The 9362-nt window shown below is 33.2% G+C and overlaps 1 protein-coding gene across 1 annotated transcript; it reads left to right on the top strand.

The window, feature by feature from the left end:
* Positions 1 to 718: 718 nt before the first annotated feature.
* LOC149213063 (uncharacterized) lies at positions 719 to 2038 on the top strand (the record flags this gene model as incomplete). The annotated part of the gene is made up of 2 exons (XM_089388908.1): positions 719 to 999; positions 1627 to 2038. Coding segments are annotated over 2 exons (693 nt in total), but the record flags the coding sequence as incomplete, so codon positions are not given.
* Positions 2039 to 9362: the final 7324 nt, after the last annotated feature.

Here is a 9362-nt window from a genome sequence, read left to right as displayed (position 1 = left end):
CATGAGGCCCGCCTGGAAGGTGGACAATGATCCTCTAAGTTTATTTTCTCCTCTAAATTTATCTCATTCTGCCTTTAAGCTATTTGTCTTGGCAATATTCTCATTGGAAACCATATGGTCATCCTCTTAGGTGAACTGTTTATAAATTTGAGTGGCTGGTCTCATTGTCTAATTTGCGAGGGTTTTGATTAGAACTATTATGAAATCCTCGTTGGAAAAGATCTTGGTTACAGTTGGAGCGGTTTTGTTTTTGAAATTTTCATTAACTAGTGAGTTTTGTTAAAGGGTTAACATATATTTGGAAAGATGGGGACCTTAAGGCACACACAGCCATTGATGTTGCACCAATTGATTGCAGAAGATACCATGAGGCCCACCCAGAAGGTGGACGATGATCCTCTAAGTTTATTTTCTTTCTATTTTCCCTCAGCCATTGGAATGGATGGAATAAACATTTGAAATATTTCCATTCGTGTCTTTTCCTTCATCTATCTGAAGATGTATAATTTTGAACTTGGACACTAATTTCTTGGACAAGGTACGTTTGTATCAATATTCCATATGCTCTTGGAGGATTCATCATTTAATTGGAAGATAACTTCTCTTATTGGGAACCTTTGTTACACATGTTGTATACTGTATTAGGTTTGGGGCAAAACCAAGGTGGGCTTTATCTAGTTTTTAGTTCGTTTGGTTCTGAAAATTTCTGTTTCACTCTTTCAGGCCTATTGAGCTTTGTAACAACTGCAAGCGAATAGGGCACTATGCACGAGAGTGTCCAAATGCTTCTGTATGCAACAACTGTGGTGTTTCAGGGTATGCTATATTATTTGATCATGATTTCAATGGGTCAAAAGAAAACAAGCTTCAAAATGGAAAGAAAAGGCATATGGATGCCCTAATTTGTTTTTTATTTGTTGTTTTTCTCATGACAAGCACATTGCATCGAAGTGTCCAAAAGAGCAATTATGCAGGAATTGCAAGAAGCTTGGTCATCTTGTAGCTGTTTTTGTGCAAAAATTTAGGTTGAAGATACTTTCATATTCGGGTTCTCAGACTAACATGGATGTGCTTTGCGAGGTCATATTCATTCCCTCATATTGTTTTTTAAAATTTCATTTGCCTATCTTGACCAGAGAGGTTATGAAACTTGCGCTTTCTTTCAGTACTCAGATTTTGATCAGACCTATTAAGAAATCCTTGTTGGAAAAGATTTTGGTTACGGTTGGAGCGGTTTTGTTTTTGAAATTTTCATTAACTAGTGAATTTTGTTAAGGGTTAACATTTATTTGGAAAAATGGGGACCTTAAGGCACATGTAGCCATTGATGTTGCGCCAATTGATTGTAGAAGATATCATGAGACTCGCCCGGAAGGTGGACAATGATCCTCTAAGTTTATTTTCGCTCCTTCAGGCCTATTGAGCTTTGTAACAACTGCAAGTGAACAGGGCACGAGGCACGAGAGTGTCCAAATGCTTCTGTATGCAACAACTGTGGCATTTCAGGGTATGCTATATTATTTGATCATGTTTTCATTGGGCAGAAAGAAAACAAGCTTCAACATGGAAAGGAAAGGCATAAGGAGGCCCTAATTTGTATTTTATTTTTTGTTTTTCTCATGATAGGCACATTGCATCGAAGTGTCCAAAAGAGAAATTACGCAGGAATTGCAAGAAACCTGGTCATCTTGCAGCTGATTGCCACAATGAGCTAGGACTTCCAAAATCATCACTCTGCAAGAAGTGCTATTTGCCTGGGCATATTATGGCAGATTGTCCTGATGATAAGGCCTGCAATAAATGTCGCCAGACTGGCCACTTGGCTCGAGATTGTATGAATAACCCAGTTTTCAATAGTTGTGGTGAACCTGGTCATCTTGTCAGGGACTACCCCCATGTTCAAAGCCCTCTTAGAATTATGGCACCACGTGGAGGGTTTGATGATTTCAAGATAATTTACTACCATGTCTTTGGGGGTCGTGGACATCTCTCTATAGACTGTCCTTCAGATCCTCTGTTTATGTGTGGTGGATTCTGATGTTGAGAACTTCTAAACTGTTGTACAAATTGGGGAAGTCACAAGATGAAGCTTAGTTTTAGTCTTCGGGTGAAGTTGTGGTCTTAATTTTCTAGCCACTTTATACTAGTGTGATTTAATTTTCTGAATTTATATTAATATTGGCAGTAGATTACTTTATTTATTTTTAGTGCAAGTGTAAGATTAGTCTGTTACTAAATGCCAGGAAATTAAACTATTTGAAAGTTTTCTTCCGGCTTCAACCACAACTATGAATTTTGATAAGGATACTGGAGAATTAAGGCCACAAAACATGAACCTTTTATGTCTGCTTTTTGAAGATTTTCTAAATTTTTATGTAATGCATGATTTGCATTTTTAAAGTATATTTTAGGTTCACATGTTAAAGTAGATGGGAAGAGATTCAGGTGGTGCTTACAGGTCTTTGTTTTTAGAGTCGATGCCATATATTGCATCTCCTTTCGAAATATTTTGAATGTTATCAAGATGTTTGTTCATGTAGCAAACCATGTTTCTAGCTTATGCTCTTGAATTGAACTATTTTGACTGTCATTTCTATAGATGGTTATAGAGAGATTTAATGACATTGACTATTTTATCATCGAAAGATCAAGGGATGAATTTGACCTGAATTCTATTATGGTTCATTGTGCATTAAGGGTGAGTTGGCATGATTAAGGAAACTTGTGCGATTTTCATCTAGATCAATGCAGTTTTTCAAACTAAAAGTAATAAGTGTCATTAAATGACGGTAAAATGAAGGAGATGATACAAATAGCAATTCCAAGTTATGTATGTTAGTATTCTTGATATAAAAAAATCTACTTCAATGGTGAGGATTGTGTGTTGCCCCCACCAGATGAGCCGAATAGTATCCCTGCTAGCAAGTACTGTGGTTTAGTTGTTTTATCTTTGAGTATTACATTTGCATTGATCTTCCTGTAAAGTTCTTGTCAATCCTGCACATGGAATAGAGACGTGGAAAACATTAATTTTCAATTCTTTTGCAATTTGTGGCTGCAATGGGGAGGAAATTGTCCATAATGTTACTTGTCATAAATCTCAACACCACAAAATTTGGATTCCTTGTGCATTTCAACTTGTAGGCTATACATGTCATTGTACTAATGGAAAAGGATAGTTGTATGTGATTGATTATTCAATGAGATATTCTAAATTTAATTTATTGTCTACTTAGCATATTTGGTACTAAAACATTACCAGGTGTAAAGCAAGATTGTGTTCAGTGCCTGTAAGCTACTATATCGTAGTTGCATTCCCCATAATGGAGGCAGATGTTAAGCTACTATATTTCGCATAGTGGCGATAAATGTTGTGTTTATGTTAGAACATAAATATCCCATTTGAGCCGACTCTTTTAAAAGTTGTTAGGCTAAACGAATTAGAACATTAACATTTAACATATAACTTTCCAGTGAATTTTGTGTCTTATTTTCTTCGTTTAAAATTGAATTGCAACATTTTTGTGTCTTATTTTCTTCGTTTTTTAAACTAAATCCTAGATCCTCTACATCCATGGTAACGCGGCAGAGGGATCACAAAATCGAGAGAAACAGGGCAAAGAAAACCTCGTTATGGTGCAAATATCGCCTGTGGATTCATCTATCAAAGGTAAGCATTTTCTTGACTGACTATGCTAAGTTTGTGGGGTGTTATAAAATCATTGTTGATTTCACTGTGGAGAATAAGGGATTTTTATCAGAAATGCGTATGCATGTTTTGCTTAATGATAAGAATGTTTAGATTGCCTTGTATTTCCATTGAATTTCTTTATTTTCTTGTATGACAATTTATTCAAATAATTTATAGTGATCGTTGTGATGATTCCATGATAAGAGCAAAAACTCCAATACTAAAACTTCAATCAAAATTTCCAATTTGCTTAAACACATATGTTGAATGGTGAACTCAAAGACCACAGACATGGCATATCATAAGATAACTAGATCTAATAATTCAGTAACATGAATATAGTGGACATCACACAGTAGTTTGAAACAACAGTCAATATTTTCTTATCCACACAATATAAAAGTTACACCGTTGTCGTCAAGGGATTACAATGGCTTCTCACAAGCCTGAGGCACCCTCTCGGTAGAATCACTCTACTCAAGCTAGCTATATATAAGTCTAACTACAGTGCTCTCCCTCAAGAAAGGAACTAGAAATTACAAAAATATCTTTCTGTCAAAGGAATCATTGGCCAATATAACAAATAATATTTCCTCAAGAGATGTTCCCTACTTAGCATGTGAATATCCCATCATAAATGGCTCATAATGTGAGAGGTATCTGTCACAACTTTCATAAAATATGTCATAAACTTACACTGGTCAGAAATAGAAGATGCCAAGCATCTATGTGGAAGGAATTTGCCATAGATGTATAAGTCGTCCTGCAAAGAATCCTCTTCAAAACTCATTTGCCCCTTTTTTTAGGAGAACAACTCTGAGCAACCAAAAACTGACATTCTGTCTTCACAGGGAAGGTGTTCTCTACCAAGCCTAGCTTCTCTCTCAGAATCTTAACATCCCCTTTGCAAAGGGTTTCATTAGAATGACAACAACCTGCATTTAAAGTCTTTCTCCACCCCTCTCCTAATTAGAAATATAGTTTTGGGTTCTCTACTAATTTTCTCCACACCCATTTAATATAACAATGGACATAGAGCATGTATATTTATACCTGTGTGTTGGCATTACCATTTTATACTTTGATGTTTATTATTTTTGTTTTATTATTATTACTTGAATTTCTTCTTAAAAAGTGGTTGTGTTTCTTTTGCTTTTAGTGAAAGTATGGGCTCCAATGTTGGCTCTCTTATTATGGAGTATAATTCATCTTTGAGATTTTTCAATTATTAAATTAGGTTAGTCAATTGCTCAAAATATTAAATTTATTTCGAAAAGTTTTTGTTACTTTATAGGTTAGACACTTGCTTAAAATATTAAACTTATTTCAAAAAGTTTTTGTTACTTTATAGATAAGGCGTAGATGACCACTAAATTTTAATAATTTGTTATTTTTGCGAGGATATGAAGGACATGAAGAATATACAAGCATGCTAAGATAGATGAAATATCTACATGTCATGACAAAAGATATGAATTCATTATGTTATTATGACCCAAAATAAACTAGCATTCATTTATTTTTTATCTTTATTATGTAATTACTCTAAAAACACCATAATAATAAAAAGTATTATTTTGTTTGAAGGGGCTAAAAGCCCTTTCTCATTGCTCTTGAGGATGGACCATGGCTATCCTCAAGGGTTTGTGTCCCTCTCTCCACCTTACTTTTTCATTTACTTTTATTTGTTTATTTTAGAACTAGATACTTTTAGTTTAATAGATTGTAGAATTAAAAGTATCAAATAATGCATCAATATAAATTATAACATGTTAATTGAAAATTTAAAATCTTAAATCAACTTGAAGTTATGTATATGCATTTGATTTAACCAATATAATATTTTTCCAACCATGGGTTTTGTGATAATTGCACAATTTTTGTATGTATGTTTATTAGTTCAATTTTTGTATGATCAAGGTGTATGTCTTTATTGTATACATTTATTGGGGTGTGGTAATTGCTAAATTTTTGTATGCATATTGATTGGTTAAATTTTTGTGTGATCAAGTTGTATGTTTTTATTGTATGCATTGATTGATGTGTTTTTTTACTACTTTTTGTTCATGAATTTAAATGCAGAATTTTGTGTAATGATTGTTGTTTGAGATTCATTTATATGATTGCGTGGTTACTCAATGTGTGACATTTTGAAATGTGTGAGAATATCCTTTATTAATGCTTGTTGTCTATAATGAGTTTGTGTATTTAAAACATTTTTGTGTGTGATGACCAAACTTTGATGTGTAATGTTAATGTGTGAGAATATCCTTTATTAATGCTTGTTGTCTGTAATGAGTTTGTGTATTTAAAACATTTTTGTGTGTGATGACCAAACTTTGATGTGTAATGTTTGTGTATTTACAATCTTTTGTGTGATGTTCAATATTTGATGTCTATTTGCAATTGTGTATGACAATAGTTGTTGTTTGAGTTTCATCTATGTGTTTCTATATTTGCAATGGATGTGTTTGACATGATGACATATAATTTGAAATATATGAATTTTCTTTAGGCTCAATGCTTGGTCTGGTATCTACATTATGTTTGATTCTTTGAAACAATGTTTCTTGGTTGGGTTTCATTGCAGCTTGAAGACTCTTGTATGTGATATGTCTCAACCCTATTCAAAGCTGTAAAGTGTGTTTTCTGATGATCTCCTTGGTACTAGTGGTAATGCTTCTAAGGACAAGGGCAGTCCTTTGACCATAGCTCATATACAAAGGTTGCGAAGCTTCTATATCTTAAATGGCTAAACAAGATCTGTTAGACCTATGGATTTTAATATATGAAACCATTTATACTTATGCTACCTGACTAATTGGCTCTCTTATGCAACAATGTTCTTGGATCATATGCCCATTTCATATGGAATGCAGACATCGATGAAGTGGATCAGGATGCTTCTCAGCAGCAGAAAATGGCGCCCCTAACCTATCATGGAACTACAACTACTGCAGCTAGTTGATCAAATCAGGGTCCTAATTGCAATTTTGTTTCAATGAACAGAACCATCATACTTGTCATGCTACTCTGATTTTTCCAGTATCAGTGCTGCAGATCAAATTTTTGGTAGTACAAAATCATCTCTCTGTACATAAATGTGATGCATAAATGATCTTAGCATGCATCATTTGAACAAAATATTGCAGCTTGAAGACTCTTGTATGTGATATGTCTCAGCCCTATTCAAAGTTGTAAAGTGTGTTTTCTGATGATCTCCTTGGTACTAGTGGTAATGCTTGAGGACAAGGGCAGTCCTTTGATAGACTACAAGATGGGGCAAATGAATGGAGCAAAAATGATGGGAATTGAATAAAATCAAGTGGTCAACTGAAGAAGAATGGGGTTCATCTGAGGATGGGAATGCTCTTTTTGATGGCAGGTCACATCCATTGCAGCAATTCGGATTTAACGAACACCCATTCTTGGATTTCGTGTTTCTTGGCTCTATGATGAAAATAATGAAGGGAAAATACATGTTAATCTGTTACTTGTGCTCTTTGATGGAAGTTTTGTAATGAATGACTGAAAAATACACGGTGAGAGAAAAATGCATATTATGCTAATTGAGGAATGTTTTTCACTTGTTGAACTTATAATATTGAATTTAACACACTAACACTTTACGGCAATGAACTAACAATCTTCATGATGAAAATAGAAATATAGAAGATTTCTCTGCATAATGAAAAAGGCAATATGGGAGATTCCAATCACGTTCCAAGGCATTTTTTAAAATGTGGATGTGAGAAAAGGTTGCTATGGAAGGTGTTGTTTGTATATGGGAAATTTCCTGATCACTGTGTGTAATCCTAATGTTGATAAATATGTCTACTAAGTGGTTCCAGTTAATGGGACATTGATTTTAGCGTTCAATATATTTTAATTCTTTATCAAAGTATTTTTTTGTTGTATTTGAGTTCTTCAATTTATGCCTTACGGCGTTTCCTTTGCAACATCTGGTGCAAATGCTAGTTACATTTATAGAGATATAAATAGATGTGGTTTTCTAAATTGCTTTCACCTTGAAAATGGTTCAATTTATAAATGGACATTTACCATGAAAAATGTTTAGTTTATAATATTTTTAAATGGCTTATTGAATAGGAGATTTTTTTAATAGAAAGTCTATTTAATAGTTATGAAGTAGGACTTAAAATCACTTTTACTTGGTTTACCACTAGATTTTTTATTATAAGGAAATAAGTTGATTACCTAAAACCTATAAATATTTAGTAGAAATAATCTTTCCTCTTTACCGAATAAGTAGTTATTTTAAATGGCCTGTTTTCCTTAATATTTTTCATGGACTGGGCTACATTCACAATTAGAATCAAATAATAATGGTCTCTCTACCTACACAATAATACTTGATTTTCCTATTATGCAATTTTATTAAGAAAAAATTAATGATAAAAATTTGTAAATACTTACTTCCAAAATTGCAAAAAATGTTGTAAGTTTTACTAATAAAAATAAGATTACCCTATAGGATCAAATGCATGGAAAATTAAATATTAAGAAAATATTATTATTTCATATCGAAATTAAAATGGACCAAACAATAATTATTAATTCATAAAAGTAACAATGCGTGGTAAGAGAGATCATCATTGTTTAAGATGACTCTACTTATTCAAATGCATGAAAATTTATATATTAAGCCAATATTATGATTATTTTCGAAAACTAGAATGGGCTAACCAATAACTACTGAACCTTAAAAGTAATAGAGGGTACTAGGAGAGGGAGAATCATCATATTTAATGCAGAAAGGAAAGTTTTTTGGGCCACCAACAATCAATGCCAATGATATTAGATGGCATTGGAGATTTGGAAATTATCATGAAGTTTATTCAAAAATCTCTAACAAAAATAATAGTGTTTTATCAGATATTATTCCATGCAATAAAAAAGAATTGACCATATTTGATGACGTATAGTTGTTTCACATTTTGAAACCATTCAATTAGAAAGTTGATAAACAAGCTAATTAGGATAGTAACACTAAACATGTTTTGTTTAGAGACAAAATGGATTAACAAGGCTCCCAATGCCATCAATACATGTTTGATATTATGTTTAAAGCTAAAATATGGGGCATTAGGTCAACAATCGCTTTTAACCACAAGGTAATTTCCTCAAGGGTCACAATATGCATTTTGAGAAATTGACATGTCTAATCCTAGGCTAAGGGCCAATGAGCTTTAATTATCAACATTTGCATGAAATCCCTTCCACACATACAACATTTAATGAGTAGGTATAATCAACCTCCTCTCCTTGTAATTCTTAGTGTACGTGGGATGGCTATGGTATGCGATGAATTGATAAATATATTGCCCTAGAAGCCAATCCATCAAATGAAATATAGGGATTTTCTAAATTTGGAATCCCTCACTTGCATCCAAACTCCTTAGGTTCTTTCCTTGCTATCAAAGTTCTAACTTTGGAAAAATTCTTAATATTCAATGGTTGTTAGGTTTATTTCATTAGAACTAAACTTCTTTATTGTGATATGCCTTCTTATGATTCATTGATAGAATCGATGGTATTCTAATGTCATTTCTCTTAAAATATGTGGGCTAAAAATTGTAGGTCCATAGCTTGTTGATGTGAAGGTATTGGGTAAGTGTGCAATTCCTTCTTTCTAGTCACATTGGAATTG

This window comes from Pinus tabuliformis, chromosome 1_1, assembly GCF_031772625.1.
Source record: "Pinus tabuliformis cultivar Carrire ecotype Pingquan chromosome 1_1, CPIR1, whole genome shotgun sequence".
NCBI lineage: Eukaryota > Viridiplantae > Streptophyta > Pinopsida > Pinales > Pinaceae > Pinus > Pinus tabuliformis.
Note: the sequence above shows the minus strand (reverse complement) of the source record. Positions and strands in the feature narration are given on the sequence as shown.